The sequence below is a fragment of the Chondrus crispus genome, genomic scaffold, assembly GCF_000350225.1.
Source record: "Chondrus crispus Stackhouse genomic scaffold, scaffold_42, whole genome shotgun sequence".
In the NCBI taxonomy this organism is placed as follows: domain Eukaryota; phylum Rhodophyta; class Florideophyceae; order Gigartinales; family Gigartinaceae; genus Chondrus; species Chondrus crispus.
The window spans coordinates 340488-355825 of NW_005179363.1; the positions used below are offsets into that span (position 1 = coordinate 340488).

Here is a 15338-nt window from a genome sequence, read left to right on the forward strand (position 1 = left end):
ATGTAGAGAATGATACTGCAAACAAAAAAAATAGTGACTCTCAAAAACGTCTGAAAGCGCAGTCTGCGGTGTCGCCTCTCGAAGACATAGTTGGCGACGACTTGCCAATCTGGCAATGGCCAAGAGCCCGAAAACAGCGGATGCAGGTTGAGGAAGGCGAGTTGTTTAGGACCCGCAAGCACACGGCAGCGTCGGCTTTGTTGGGTCTCTCCCATTACAGATGAAGCGTGAAAGACATGAGATTTCTCGTCGTCCCACTTTGACCCAGGCATAGTTTGGAGACCAATTCTCCCGTCCAAATAAAGGCATTTTTCCTCAAATACGCACTGCATTCGCATATTTTATCATAACTTCTTATGTGTCCCACATCAAGCCAATGAGAAGGGTACTGTAGCCGGCTGTTGAAACGTGTAGCGCTCGCGTTGGAAAGGGCCACGAATGAGCGTTGTCGGCATCTGTGACAACCGAATATCATCCGCCAACCCAGAATCAGCCACCGACAAAGATCTGAAAGAGATATTTATGGCGGGTGAACACTACTATTGGTTGCAGCACCGATACCTTCAACTGGCGGCGTATCAAGGTTGCGGAACCGCATGCACCGCCTTCCGGAGAGCAAGTGGTGTTGATTGTTGACTCCTCGGTGTGCCTCCTGCGCGCTCCCGCGGAAAAAAGCTCCTTTCGCCAGCAAAAACAACATACCGAGAGTACTTCTGCAGCTTGGTACCTCTTGAGGGCGCAGTCGGTGCTCAAATAGGACCTCAGTTGTAGTCGAGAACTCTTTTTCCGTTACCCTTACTCGCACTGAACGTGAACATCGCCAGGACCCAAGCCACACTTCCGCACACTGCCGCACACTGCCGCTCTTCCTTCACCTATTCGAAAAAGCCGGCTATCATGGGAACCATTCCAGAAGCGGGGGTGCTCCATAACCTCCAGCCCGCGATTGAGAATGCGGACGACAAACCCGGAAAGTGTTACACGGAGTTCCACCTCACGGGCTTCTCCCGTTTTCACAATGTGCCAATTAATCCCACTGAGCTCACCGTCAAGGCACTTGCTGGCTACATGAAAGACAACCCACCTCGGAATCGCGCGCTTCTAGCCTCGACTCGCGTTCTCAAAGTCGCGGCCGAGTCTACCCGCGAAGAGCTTCAAGCCATGTACAAGGGAATCGACACTCCGTGCCACCCTGTTATCGTTGGCAAGTCTCGTGCGGAGCGACGGATTGTTTTTGTTCACCTCGGCGTCAATGTCTGTGTGAGTCACTTTCAGTTGGAGATCCAGGGCAAGAATGAGGCGACTTTCGCATGTGCAGATGAGTTGGGCTGGAAGCCTATAAAACGACCGATCGACCCCAACAATTCGGACCTGTCCACAAGTTGTCAGACTACCCTGGAACTAGATCCGTTGATGGGGCTAATGCGACAAAAGGGGTTCAAGGTAGATTTATCAACCAACGCAGGACGATTTGTGTGTAACTGGGTGTACTACAACTCTTTGATGCTCGCGGAAGCGAACGGAGCAGCAGCTCTTTTTGTTCATGTGCCTCCTGCTTCTGTGGTATCTGTTGAGCGCCAAGTGCAATTCGTCGCAGAACTACTGGACACCATTGCAGCAATGCCGTAGGAGAGCACAATGACTCATTTTCCGCTTAACCTTCTTCAATGACCTGCCGCGTACGGGGGCTGGTGTTGTCTTCCGTCATATGTATGTCAAACTCGCATTCTTCCTTGATGTTGATTGTGTATCAAACTCCCTCTGCTGCTAGTGTTTCGTGAGCTGTCTTCATAGGATGCAAAAGCCATTGAAGATACTATTTTGTGTTTGGAGTGAAGGTGTCGCCGTGGCGTCTTCTGAAAATTCAAGAAAGGCAGCGAGTGTATGCATTCGTTATTGGTGAAGCAGATGTGGCTTATTACATTACCTTGGTGACGACGCCCGCTCCAATGGTACGGCCACCTTCTCTTACTGCAAACCGGAGCCCCTCGACCATGGCAATCTTGCTGAGCATCTCCGCTTTACACGTGACGTTGTCGCCTGGCATAACCATCTGGACATCATCCGGCAAAATGACTTTGCCGGTTACGTCGGCGGTCCGGAAGTAAAATTGAGGTGCGTAGTTTGTGAAAAATGGCTTGTGCCGGCCACCCTCTTCCTTTGTTAAACAGTAGATTTCTGCTTCAAACTTATTGTGTGACTTGATGCTCCCAGGGGCGCACAAGACTTGGCCGCGGGTGACATCTTCCCTCTTGATACCGCGCAGGAGGCAGCCCAGGTTGTCGCCTGCCTGCCCGACATCAAGGCTCTTCTTGAACATTTCCACGCCTGTGCATGCGACCTTGATGGTGTCCCTTAAACCGACGACTTCAACATCTTGGCCAGCTTTAATTGTACCTTGCTCGACTCGGCCTGTGACAACGGTCCCACGTCCCTGAATAGAAAACACGTCCTCGACGCTCATCAGGAAAGGCTTGTCGAGATCGCGCTTCGGCTCCGGAATATACTCATCAACTTCGCCCATGAGCTTCAGCACAGCATCACGGCCAATCTCGACCTTATTCCCTTGCAACGCCTCCAACGCACTACCACGTACAATGGGAGTGTCATCGCCTGGGAACTTGTAAAATGAGAGTAAATCCCTGACTTCCATTTCGACGAGTTCGATAAGCTCCTCGTCATCTACGACGTCACATTTGTTAAGAAAGACGACGATATGCGGGACGCCGACCTGCCTAGCGAGGAGGATATGCTCCCTTGTTTGCGGCATGGGCCCGTCTGCTGCTGACACGACAAGGATAGCGCCGTCCATCTGGGCGGCGCCTGTGATCATGTTTTTGACGTAGTCGGCATGGCCGGGGCAGTCGACGTGGGCGTAGTGGCGTTTCGGGGTTTCATACTCGACGTGGGCGGTGGAGATGGTGATGCCGCGCTTCTTTTCTTCGGGTGCTTTGTCGATCTGATCGTAGTCGGTGAAGGTGGCGCCGCCTGCCTCGGAGAGGACTTTTGTGATCGCGGCTGTGAGGGTAGTCTGTCGTGGTTGAAACACGAAAGGCAGGTCCAGGTCAGATTCGAAATGAGGGGGAGAGGGGTCGGGTATAATAACGAATTGCGGAACGAACCTTTCCGTGATCAACGTGGCCAATTGTACCGACGTTGAGATGAGGCTTTGTGCGTTGAAAAGCGTCTGCAAATGAGCGTGCCGGCACTGAGGGGGCTGAGGTTGCACGTACAACGCGAGCTACTTGTGAGGCAAGATGTGGGAGTCTGAACATGTTGACAGAAAGGGAGATCGGGGAGCGAGGGGAATGGGTACGATGCGGCTAACTGGGGCGGATGGATCGGCTGGCGTAGAAAGAAGAAACGGACGCGTTGCTCAGAGAGAGAGAGAGAACTGGGCGCCGATCCTGGCGAGTCGTTCCCAGAAGACACGTGTGATACTGGTTATACGTGGCAGAGCAGCATGAGCTCGCCATGCGGATTGAATTACAGAAATTGGATCTAAGGGGGCACACGTCGTCCATGTGTACAGCGTGTGAGGTGGTGGTTGGCTCTGAGCCGGAGGCTTCAAGTGGATTGGGACACCAAATGGCAGCCGTCATCTCCGGCTCCGAGCTACGTTCACCAGTGGCCGCGTAGCCTCGTCTACCTCAACTTGGTTTCGTTTCTTCGCGAGCACACCATCCGATTTCGCCGTCGTCCGCATCCCCCTTGCATCCATGAACATCGCCTTTGCGCATCCGCCAAACCCCTGCCCCCGAGCCGTTCACGCTGTCCCTAGGGTGACTCCGCGCCGCCTCCGCGCCCGCCACGCGCTCCCCACGCTGCGTCGAACGCGCCCGCGAAGCCTGCGCCTGTCCGCAGCCGCGTCTCCCTCGGATGAGGACCGCGCCGCTGCGGCCGCCGCAGCCCCGTCTAGCCGAAATTCGGATACGGCGGAAAGCTACTTGCAATGCGTCGAGTGCGCTGCGGTGTACGTCGTCGAGCCCGAGGAGCTCGAGGGCGCCCCGAGGGTAGTCGGCTGCTCCGCCTGTCTGCATGAGTGGTATGCCTCGGAGACTGACTTGTTGTGGGGGGAGGAGGAGGCGCTTTCAGCCCTGGCTGCCCATGCTTCGTTCGAAGCTAAGTCGAAGACAGTCAAGTCGGAAGGGGAGAGGGCCATTAATGCAGCGAAGGGCGTTGGTACTGCCATGAAGAAGGACGTGCCAGCTCCGGCGATGACTGCAAAGACGGCAGAAAAGAACAAACCAGGCGGGGAAAAGGACGGTGCACCAGAAGCTGCTGTTTTGAGTAAGGACCCGACGAGGGACTCGCCCGGAGAGAATCGGAGCTCTACTTCAAAACAGGAAGCAGACAAGGAGGGGCACTTCAATGTATTTGTGGGCAATTTGTCCTTTAGGGCCACCGAGGAAGATCTCTACCGCGCCTTTTCAGGATATGGCGCCGTCTTGAGATGCCAGGTACCTGCAGACCAATCTGGAGCCTCTCGGGGTTATGGTTTTGTTGAAATGCGTACCCGAGAAAGTGCTTTGAAGGCCATCGAGTCGCTCCAGGGGACGAGCATTATGGGGCGTGATGTGTCACTGAACGAGGCTCGCCCAAGGAAGGAAGGCTTTGTGGCCAAAAAGCAGCAATCGAGAACAGGTTGGTCGTCGCGTGCTCGAAGCAATTCGAGGGATTTTGCCAGTAGAGCTTCAGGAGATGGTCGCACCTCGCCACAATCTGGGTTTCGAAAAGATAGAAAGCAGCAAAAAGAAGGAACCAAGGACCGCTTGAAATACTCTAAGAACTCATGACTGCGTGCGTGGCTTGCCGTCAGCGTCGGTGTCGGCGTCTTTTTGGACTCTTACCGTGGATCTGGCAGAACAGCTGGCTGGGGTGCGTGGCTTGTTTATTGAGCAGCGGTACTTAATGTATTGTTTCAAACAATTAACCCAAACGGGAGAGGCACGGTTTGCAATTGACATATGGTAAATCTCCGAGCTTCCAAAGGGGACATAGTATGGAGCACATTTCAATAACTTCAATACTTGCAGCACTTGCTATTCGTGTGTAGCATAGACCACGATGTGTTAGAAGGGAGAACGCTCGGGATGGATGGCAGGAGGAACGGACGGCGTTTGGTGTCATAAATCGGCTCTTTAACGCAGCTTTGGGTCATCCACGTGGCGATGCTACAGTACCCACAATTCCTACCGCATACGGGAGGGTGCTGCACCGACTCAGAAAAAGAGGACACTGGGAGCCTCCGGAAATTATTTTTTGTGTCAGAGTCATATTTTTTGTGCACAAAAACTGAGTTTCGTCACGGAAATGCTTGGGCTCACAATGTGCGTCCCCCTACCTATACGCACAATTTGTACTCACTGGACGCCGACGATGACGCCGTCAAAGCTCTAACTAGAGATAATTTGGATTGTACGCGCGCGCATTTTGGCATTTGTGCGATACACTTTTAACCTAGCATGGGGTTGCCCGTCCGAGAAAACGGCGCGTTATGTGTGCACAACGCGCCGTTTGCGTGTTATAAAATCCCGATTTGGTCAGCACAGTTTGCGATTTTAGGATTTCAGGAGGCGCCCAGTGGGCGCCTGTGCAATACAGTGTTGAATCACCGCGCAAAATGAAACTTGGTCATGAGGATACATAAGCTCTCTTGGTATGGGGCTTTTCTTGAACATTAGGTGGAAACTAATGAAAGCCGCCTATCCAAACCTGTAATTATAACTGGACACGGGAAACATGACCCCACCGCCAATACTTGCCTATATCCATTTGCTGGCTTTCCGGACACCAAAGCATAGATCCTGTTTTGAGACCAAAGTCAGTAAACGGTATGGAACAAAAAGTGGCCTCAGCGACATTTCCATACCTTGTTGGGGCAGGTGTTAAGGTTGTTGTATGAATAGGGTTTCGCTCTGGATGGTGAGTGTGCGACCATTGCAACAGGACATCTCCCAACATTGGACGAGGGAGGAAAACCAGTCTTCCCTCGCTAAATGTTGGGAGATCGCGGGGACAAGAAGAGCGTCTTCATGATTGTACGCCAGTCACAAGACAGCGGGCTCCCATACATGTACAAGGGTATGAAACTCGCCGTTCTCCCCAAAAGCGTCTACGTCAGGGGGCAAGCTCTTGACAAAAGTACTATTGAAGCGATCACCCACTTTGACTTGCTTCATCCCTTTTATGTCCTTGTCAATGGCTGAGATCCTGACAGCGACGTTGGCCTCCGCTAGCTCGCGCAGGAGAAAATTATAATCAGCTTTCCACAGCGGATAGTGTAGTTTGGCTCCGAGAGAGCCCAGATGAGCATCTCGCCAGCATTTGATGTGAGCGAGGTGCAAATCGCCGAATACGAGACGCATGACCTGTACACCATTGTCTTTCAATTTGTCAAGGGCCTTCTGTACGCACGGCACATACTCCCCGTAAGCGACGGGTACGCCAATTAGCGGTAGGTCGAGGCATATGGCTTGACGCTTTACATCCGCAATATCGACTTCTTGATGAGCGACAATGCCAGTGTCTCCATTGTACGTAGTCAATAAGACGGGATCCCGGATAGACTCTCTTCGCAATTCTCGAAGCGCACAGAAACTATCTTTGCCACCGGACCAAAACACGATGTCGACCTCCTCTGGAAGGTCATCAAAGGAGCCGTTGAGGAGCTTGGGAGAGGCGTGGGCAGACCGTGAGGGTGGGCGATACGGGCAGTGGCGGCAGCCGCAGCCGCAACACTTGCGTTGTGAGAGATGGTAAGCAGAGAAGACGACGAGGCCTGTGGAGGGGTCCGTGTAGAAAGACTGCTTGTTCTGACACGCGACGCGATGCAATTCTTCGATGTCGGGGAGTGCGGATTCCATGTGGGACTGAGCGGGGTACATGTGAGAAGTAGGGAAAGGTAAGACATATCGGGGGGTTTATGATAAAACGAGGGCCTGCGGGACGACGGTCGGGAATTATTGGTTTTGGTTTTGGAGTCGGTTTGGGTTTATGGTATTGTTGGCCCGGTGCATGAGAGACGTGTTAGGGAGGAACCGGACAGTGTGAGGTGGATGGGCAGTTGAGAGTTTGAAGGATCAGCTGCATTCATAAACGATCATGAGGTGGGAAAATGGTGACTGAACCAATGAAACAGCTCCCTTTATATTGATCAAATTCATCATCCCTGTGTGTCTAAATGTTGTTTGACATCCCCTTTTATTTGTCACCTCCCCAGATGATGGACACACATGCGGTGCAGTGCAGTTAGTGGGTGTTAGTGGGTGACCCCGCCACAGCCAGGCCAGTGTCTCTCTCTTTTTTTTCTTTTAGACATGCCCTTGGGTACTTTACTGTATCCTAGATTGCTTTTCCGAAGTGTGTCGTGCCTTTTTTCAAACTTGATGTTCGTTTTTCAAGAAATGTTCCCTGTCGTTCTTGTACTTCTGAAATGAGCATAAAACAAACTTCAACACTTCCTCCAATCCCATTAACATTGATTATCAGCCGTACTTCTCTGTATGCGTTTCCTCGTTTATACACACACATGGATCCAGCCCGCGGTTGAACGTCAGCTATTCTGGCATGTCTTCTGCAGAACGTTAAAAAGAGTGCGAAACGGGTCCACAATACAAACTCTGCACAACTAGTTAAGTTTTCATCGGTAACGAGGAGAGTGGTTGCACAGCATCCTTCGGTTACGGCAAAAATTGAATTGGATGTCATCGAAAAAGTCAGAGCCCAGCAAGCATCACTTTATTAGCGCGCAGCCGTGATCGAGCTGACAATTTTCGCAGTAGGCAAAGAAAAGAGCTTTCTCTTTCTTTTCCGAAACGATCTTGCTTCTTCTTGAGTCCTGCACACATCAACATCTTGCGGGGGACAACCTCTAAGTTCAACTACTTATCTCAGTCATGTCCACAGGAAGGCACACCACATATAATCAATTTCAGGACGAAGGTGGTGGTTCCTTCAAAGAACGCCATGATGACGCGTACCATTCCACCGCAAGACTCGAAAATCCATATAACCAGAACAGGACTGGGAATTACAGGCAAGGCAGTAACAACAGCGACCGCGCGTACGGCGACGGCGGTAGAAGCTCATATCAAGAAAGACAGCACGGTGGAAGTGGATATGGTTCAAGGTCCGATTCTCGCAGCTTTCGCGATGAAGATATGGGATACGGCAGGGGCTATGACAGACGCAGTGGCGATGACTACTATCCCAAACGAAAATTCGACGACCATATCGATGAAGATGCCCGAGGTAGAAAGCGGCAATATCAAGATCAAGACTACCAAAGAGGAGGTGGAGGAGGGGGGAGGGGTGACTACTATGGATACAGCAAACCCTTGAATCAAGACCGCTTCGAGGGCAACGATAGAGGATATTACGGCGGTAGGTATGGAGACCGCAACTCAAGGGACAAGTACAGTGATGGCTATGGTAACAGATCACGCCGCTTCGACTCACATGGACAACGATCTACAGTTAGCTATGAAGAGGTTGACATGGAACGTGTTGGAGATGGGGTGATGCACTTGGAAGTTTCCAGTAATGCCAGAGGTAAAGCAGGTTCACAAGAGGACACGGACGACGCTAAAGCATTCGAAAGTGAGTACCCATTTGGCTTCGTGACACTTCTGCCTCAAGAGTGGAGCGATTACGATGAGCCTCCCCCGCTCTCCCCATTTGGAGATGACTACTTAGAGTCAAACAAATCCCAAAACGGCGGAGAAAAAGAGGATACTTTGGAGACTGAGAACTGATTTGACCCCGATCTAGCGCTCCTGAGCTCATGTAGTAGCAGAAATAGCTCTGCGCGTAGAACATCTTTCACTTGAAATAAATACTCGGCAGCCCTTCGCTTGAAAGAACGTACGCAATGATTGCAGAAGGAACTTGAGAACTGGGAATGAGTCTATTGCCGTTCACACGCACAGCCTCACTGTTGCAGACAGAAAGGTGTTCCCTGGTAATCTTTACCATCCGGTGCTGTACTACTACTACTAGTAGAAGAAAGTCAGTGAAGATACCCCTACCACACTGAATCATGGCGAAAGAAAGGGTTGAAGGTGGAAAAATCCCGGCAATTAAAAAGGGCCAAGGATTTATTGATGACCGTAACCACTGGTCCATATATAAAACAACGGACAAGACTCGAAGATATTCAGAATTGACAGGACTGCAGGGCGAATTCGCAAGAAGCTAGCGGTACTTACATTGAAACCTGTTCAGCTTTCCCGCGTATGCAATCTGCCATGGTCTCTTCCATATAATAGTTTTCGAATACCTTCAAGTCTATGTCGGTTGTGACGATGCTCGTGTTGGAATAACCTCTGGCAAGACCGACCTGAGACATAATGGGCATGACTCGTGACGGGAAAGGTCCTCACCCCCCAGCCATGTGAGAATGCAGTGGTCATGGTACAGATGAGAGCAGGGCAACCTCCGTGTCTCTTCGCCTCCCAGCAAAGAGTTTTGGCAAATGACGCAAAATATTCGCATCGAACTTGAAGGGGATGGATCTGGGTGATAGATCACTCTTGGTGCAATATCTTCGAGAGCTACTGCAATCGCTCTAAACATAAGAATCATGACCTTCCGATGGTTGTTTTCCGAGGCTACCGCATATGGTGTTCTGTTATCTTCGTCTTGCGCATGTACATCGGCACCATACCTCAAAAGAGCCTTAACGGTTTCCTCATTTCCATTCGCCGCCGCAAGATGAAGCGGTGTGACGTTTTTCTTATTCACTTGAGATGGGGCAGCCCCACGCCGAAGTAACAGTCTGACGTTTTGGTAGATGCCTTTGTAGCAAGCTTTATGGAGCGGGGTTTCTTGCTCATTATCGACAAGATCAAGCTTGGCTCCATTTGTTATTAGTAATTGCATGCTAACACGACCTTGTTCCCTGCCAGCCGCAATATGAAGCGGGGTTGCGTTTTCGCTATTCATCATATTAGTGCTGGCACCTGCTCTCAATAGTAGCCAGATTATTCTTGCGTCACACATGAACGATGCGATGTGCAAAGCTGTTAATCCCAGCTTTCCGCAACAATCTGGCGCTACATTGGCTGCTATAAAACCATTGACCACTTCATACTGGCCATGACGTGTAGCTAGTTGTAGAGGCAGGTAGCCCGTGTGGTCTTCGAGCATGTAGTCAGATCCACCAGCAAGAAGACTCTTGCAGACCTGCGCATTTCCGTTCAACGCGGCAAGGTGAAGGGCTGTAAAACCATCTCCCTTTTGAAGGTTAGGATCCGCCCCTGCTTGTAATAACAAAGAAACGATCGCTGCGTTTCCAAGTCGGGCCGCAAACATCAAAGAAGAAAAGCCGTGATACCGTCCTGAATTGGACAGAGTTTGATTCGGATCGCAATCGTGCTCTAATAATAGTCGGACAACTTCAGGATGACCGGCATCGGCGGCAATGTGCAGGGGCGTCATCCCATCCGCGCGAATCAGATTGAGGTCTGTCTTGCCCTTTAGCAGCGCTCTTGCGATCTCGTCGTTTCCGTTTTTACAGACTATGTGGATTGGTGCGAGGCCCTCTTGATTCTTCTCATTCGGCGGGGCTCCGAGGTCTACGAGCCTCTCAATCGATTCAAAATTACCCTCCCGAACGCATGCATGCAACAGGGTATCCCCTGTCCTCTGTGATTCCAGGCGAAAAATTTGTAATCGTGTTGCGTGCTCAAGAGTTTTGATATGGTTGAGAAGAATAGTCAATTGGATGAAGTCTCTTCGTCCGAGCACAAGAAGACACGGCGTCAGAGGGGTGTCGAGATGGATTGTCAAATCTGCGCCGTTTGCGAGAAGCCTGCAGAGAACCTCCGTGCTTGATGGCTGGGCGCAGGCAAGCAACACTGCGGTTTCGTTGTCTTCTGTCTTTGCGTTGATGTCACATCCCGCTTTGACGAGCACATCTACAGCTTTCGGAGAACTGAACCTGGCGCAAACGTGAAGAGCAGTCCATCCATCATCATCAACAGCGTTGGAGTCCAGCATACACTGGTCGACAAGAAACTGCAGAGTTGAGATACTACCATCCCCTGCCTTTACAGCCTCGTGAAGCACGGTCCAATTCTCAATGTCTTTTGATGCCACGTTGGCACCTGCTTTAATAAGCAGCTGCAAGCAGTGCTTCGAACCATGTCGAACGGCCATAAAAATGGGGGTCTTGCCACTGTCGTTCATGTCTTCCAAAGCATTATGAAACTCAGGGAATGAGAGTAAGTATGATAGAATGTCAGGGCGGGAGTGCGAGCATGCAAGATGTAAAAGCGATGCCCCGCGGTCGCGGTTACTTCGGAAATTACTTGTTGTTTGAGTCGCACCAATAGATACACCTCTCACGGCGTCTTGTATTGCCAGCTGCAAGGCCCCAAGGATATTTCTGTGATGCTCGGGTAGGTCCGCTGAAACTGCATCTTCATCATTTGAAGGTTCGGCAGCAGATGTACTGCTGGCCGACGAGGAAGCCTCTACAACGGGTTCCGTTGGATAAGTTATGGAACATTCCCGAACAGTGTATTTCGAAATGGCTCTAACCCGTTTCTCGGTAGATGATGGACCTTCACATTCTAAACCATTTTCCTCGTCGATTTTGGCATTGTCTTGCGCGATGAGGATTTTAACGCACTCAAGATGGCCTGCCTGCACCGCATGATGCACCGGTCGTCGTCCGTCCTTGCCCCACGATACAAAGTCGGCACCGCGCTCGAGTAAGATTTGCAAGATGTGTGGGTTACCCCTGCCAGCGCAGTATCGAGCGTGCGACCAAAGCGTCGGGTCGTGCTTGTCAGACTCGGCGGTGCTGTGCACTTCGTCGACATTCGCGCCAGCGTCGAGAAGGAGGGTGACTGCTTGGCTGTTGTTTGCACGCACTGCACGAGAGAGAGGCGTGAGGCCTATGCGGTCCCGAACTTTCCATCTGTTTCCATCTGGCGGGTCGATAATCTCCATGGGGATGCGGTCTGTTTCAGCCAGTTGCGCGCCAGCTGGTGGGGCGCCACATACAAGAGAGATTATCTCAGCAAGTATTCGGGTGTCGGCTTGTTCCGCAGCGACGTGTGACGGACTCAGTGCGAGCCATTCCGAATATGGAGGTGGGGCAGAGTGGTCGTCGGATGTCTGACTAGGTTCGTTGACCCGGTCGAGGAAAGATTGAGAAATGGGGATGAGGAGGTGGAGCGGAGAATATTGTGAGGAAGAGAAACACGCGCGGAGTCTACGTGTGTCTTGCTTGGAGAGAGCCGCTAGAAGTTCGGCTTCCTTGCTGGTGGTACCGCCCATGATAAGCCTGGACGCATGAGGACAAGCAAGAGGCAAAACGGGAGGAGACTAATGCAGTGCTAGGAGAGTAACCGGGGCCTCAAAAAGGTAGTACAGGGGAAGATTGAAAGGAGGGGCGCGAATAGTCGGCAACTGAAAGGATGACCCTTGCGCCCGAAGAGGGAGAAGAAAGGCATGGTGGGTAGGGATGGATGCTCTGGGACGCGACGCTATGAGAGGGTCATAGGGCGTCGCGAAAAGTGGGGGAATAATGCGGGGTAGAGGTAACGTTGGCCGTTGCTAGACATACGGGTCAAATGACGTGGGTTAGGCAAGAAGAAGATGGACGACAGTTCGTTTGTTTTGCACCACACCTGTTGAATTCCCTGCAACAGAAGCGAGACTTTCGGAGATTCCGACCTGAATCGGTGGTGACGTCGACAGCAGCGTCCTGTCACTGTGATTCGATAATTCCAGATGTGCATCGCTGGTGCCATCCCCCCACGATTGTGCCCTCAACTCCTATTAAAATACACGTGTACACGCACTCAAAAAAACAAAATGTAAACACTCCACATCCCCCGGAACACACGCTCAACACGGAGAACGCTTATCGTCAACAGCTTCAAAGTCCACGCTCTTCTTGACAGCGACTTCAATCTTCTCCAGTGTCTCCTTCGTGTCAATCCCTCCAAGGTCCCCAGTCTTCCGCGACCGAACACTGATTGTCCCGTTCTCCACTTCCGCGGCTCCCACAATGCCCATCAGCGGAACGCGCTCTTGTTCTGTATTTCGTACCATCTTTCCTAATCGTTCACCGCTTGTGTCAACCTCAACCCGCAGCCCCATTTTCCTTGCATCGGTTGCCACCTTTTCGCAATACGCCCTCGACTCATCCGTCACAGGCAATAGCTTGAGCTGGACCGGCGCCAGCCAAAGCGGAAACTCGCCAGCAAAACTCTCCACCAAAATCCCAAAGAACCGCTCCACGGAGCCGAAGATTGCGCGATGCACCATAATCGGCTGTTGCCGAGACCCATCCTTAGCTACATATTCCAGTTCAAATCGCTGCGGCAGGTTGAAGTCACACTGAATAGTGGAGCACTGCCACAAGCGTCCGATCGCATCCTTGATCTTCACGTCAATCTTCGGCCCGTAGAAAGCTCCTCCCCCATCATCGATTGAATAGTCCCACCCTTTCACCTTGAGCGCTTCCTCCAGCGCGTTTGTCGCCCGTTCCCAGATGTCATTCGAGCCGACGCTCTTCTCTGGCCGCGTCGACAACATGATCTCGTACTCTCTAAACCCAAATCGCCCGAGAATGCTCTCCGTCAAATCCAGTACGCGTTTGATCTCCCCCGCCAGTTGGTCAGGAAGACAAAAGATGTGCGCGTCATCCTGCGTGAAACCACGCACTCTCATCAAGCCATGCAACGTCCCGCTCCTTTCATACCGATACACAGTCCCCAGCTCGGCCCAGCGCAACGGCAGCTCCCGATAGCTCCGCAAGCCTTCTTTAAACACCAAACAATGAAACGGGCAGTTCATCGGTTTGAGCTGGTACTCCTCTCCCTCAACGTCCATCTGATCAAACATGCTCTCTGAGTAGAAGTCAAGATGCCCGGAGGTCTTCCACAACTTGACATTAGCAACGTGCGGGGTGTATAACAGCTCGTACCCATCATTCATATGCTGCTCCTTCCAAAAGTCCTCCATTACCCTGCGCACGCGGGCGCCCTTGGGATGCCAGAAGACCAGCCCCCCGCCGGCCTCCTCCTGCACAGTAAACAGTCCCAGCTTGCTCCCCAGCACGCGGTGGTCGCGGCGCTTCGCCTCCGCCTTGCGATGCAGATACTCGTCGAGCTGGTGCGGGCTCTCCCAGCACGTGCCATAAATACGCTGGAGCATAGCCTTGTTCTCATCGCCCCGCCAGTACGCGCCTGCGACGCTCTCCAGGGCGATGGACTTGGGGTCGAGCATGCCCGTATGCTCGACATGCGGGCCGGCGCACAGGTCCCACCAGCGGTCGCCGATGTGGTAGACGGTGATGGGCTCGGAAATGGCCGAGAGGATCTCGAGCTTGTACGGCTCGTCGATTTGCTCGATGCGGTGGCGGGCCTCGGCGCGCGAGATCTCCTCGCGCAGCAGCGGGAGCTTCATGCGGATGATCTTGTCCATCTCCTTCTTGATGCGCTTGAGGTCGCGGTCCGTGAACGGCTGGGCGACGTCGAAGTCGTAGTAGAAGCCGTTGTCGATCCACGGGCCGATGGTGACGTGCGCGGACGGGAACAGGCGCTGCACCGCCATGGCCATGACGTGCGCCGCGGTGTGGCGCATCCGCAGCAGGTGCGGGCTCTTGTCGTTCGTCGGTAGCACGAGCGGCGGCGGCGGCGGCGGCGCGGTGGCGGCAGCGGCGGCGGCAGAGGCGGAGGCGGCGGCGGCGGGCGCAGGCGCCGCGCGCGGGTCCTTCGCGGCCACGGAGACGGATAGGCGGCGCAACGGGACGAGGGTCGGCAGGGCAGAGGGGGAGGACGGGCGGGCGGTGGACGGGCGCAGTCGCAGCCACGAGGTGCGGGCCGTAGTCCATGCGGACGGGACGAAGAGGAGGCGCGAGGCCATTACGAGAATGGCAGCGGGGGTTGTGCCTGCGAGGGCGGAGGGCTGGGTTAAAGAAGGGGTAGGGGAATGGGGGAAGGTGCAAGTGCAGACGGGGGTGGCGAAGAAGGAGGCAGGTGGATAGGGGCGTGGTGCGGGTGACGGGGGGCCGGGCGATGGTGATCTCGGTGGCCGGCAGGATCCGGACCGGGCGGAGCGTGATGCTTACAGAAGCGCCATGCGGACACGTGTCCACGACTTACACGCGGGGAAGCGCTGTACAGCGCTGCACAGCATCGCATGCTGTATATTTATTTATTTATACGATGTGCGGGAATGCAGGCGCGAAGGTTTCTCCCGGTGCGCTCACGCGCGCGGTGCGTTTGCCTCGTCAGTCCATACATGCCCGTCCACGCAATCCTTAGAGAGGCCCTCTCTAAGGACGCGGCGGCTCAGGGCGCAGACGTGCGAGATGC

At 53.0% G+C, this 15338-nt stretch overlaps 5 protein-coding genes; 2 read left to right on the plus strand and 3 right to left on the minus strand.

Moving 5' to 3' along the window:
- Positions 1–1918: 1918 nt before the first annotated feature.
- CHC_T00009351001 (Translation elongation factor EF-Tu, mitochondrial) lies at positions 1919–3275 on the minus strand. The gene is made up of 2 exons (XM_005719080.1): positions 3123–3275; positions 1919–3031 (listed from the first exon to the last, which is right to left on the minus strand). Exons 1-2 carry the CDS (start codon positions 3273–3275, stop codon positions 1919–1921), a joined length of 1266 nt encoding a protein of 421 aa, XP_005719137.1.
- A 444-nt stretch (positions 3276–3719) lies between these two features.
- CHC_T00006486001 (hypothetical protein) lies at positions 3720–5546 on the plus strand. XM_005719081.1 is given in 2 exon segments: positions 3720–4796; positions 4797–5546. The coding sequence occupies 1 exon segment, from the start codon at positions 3720–3722 to the stop codon at positions 4794–4796; it is 1077 nt and encodes a 358-aa protein (XP_005719138.1). The 3' UTR covers positions 4797–5546.
- A 3494-nt stretch (positions 5547–9040) lies between these two features.
- CHC_T00006487001 (hypothetical protein) lies at positions 9041–9199 on the plus strand. Its single transcript, XM_005719082.1, has one exon. It carries the CDS (start codon positions 9041–9043, stop codon positions 9197–9199), a length of 159 nt encoding a protein of 52 aa, XP_005719139.1.
- Positions 9200–9288: 89 nt separating this feature from the next.
- On the minus strand, positions 9289–12288 carry CHC_T00006488001 (hypothetical protein). The gene has a single exon (XM_005719083.1). The coding sequence runs from the start codon at positions 12286–12288 to the stop codon at positions 9289–9291; it is 3000 nt and encodes a 999-aa protein (XP_005719140.1).
- Positions 12289–12551: 263 nt separating this feature from the next.
- CHC_T00009393001 (threonine--tRNA ligase, chloroplast or mitochondrial) lies at positions 12552–14886 on the minus strand. XM_005719084.1 is given in 2 exon segments: positions 12552–12861; positions 12862–14886. The coding sequence occupies 1 exon segment, from the start codon at positions 14884–14886 to the stop codon at positions 12862–12864; it is 2025 nt and encodes a 674-aa protein (XP_005719141.1). The 3' UTR covers positions 12552–12861.
- Between the last annotated feature and the right edge of the window lie 452 nt (positions 14887–15338).

Bases quoted from the DNA above. Each gene is read 5' to 3' on its own strand.
- CHC_T00009351001 (XM_005719080.1), bottom strand. From the start codon at position 3,275: ATGTTCAGACTCCCACATCTTGCCTCACAAGTAGCTCGCGTTGTACGT. The intron at 3,032-3,122 runs GTTCGTTCCGCA...CAACCACGACAG, and splicing joins GCCACGTTGATCACGGAAAG to ACTACCCTCACAGCCGCGAT.
- CHC_T00006486001 (XM_005719081.1), top strand. From the start codon at position 3,720: ATGAACATCGCCTTTGCGCATCCGCCAAACCCCTGCCCCCGAGCCGTT.
- CHC_T00006487001 (XM_005719082.1), top strand. From the start codon at position 9,041: ATGGCGAAAGAAAGGGTTGAAGGTGGAAAAATCCCGGCAATTAAAAAG.
- CHC_T00006488001 (XM_005719083.1), bottom strand. From the start codon at position 12,288: ATGGGCGGTACCACCAGCAAGGAAGCCGAACTTCTAGCGGCTCTCTCC.
- CHC_T00009393001 (XM_005719084.1), bottom strand. From the start codon at position 14,886: ATGGCCTCGCGCCTCCTCTTCGTCCCGTCCGCATGGACTACGGCCCGC.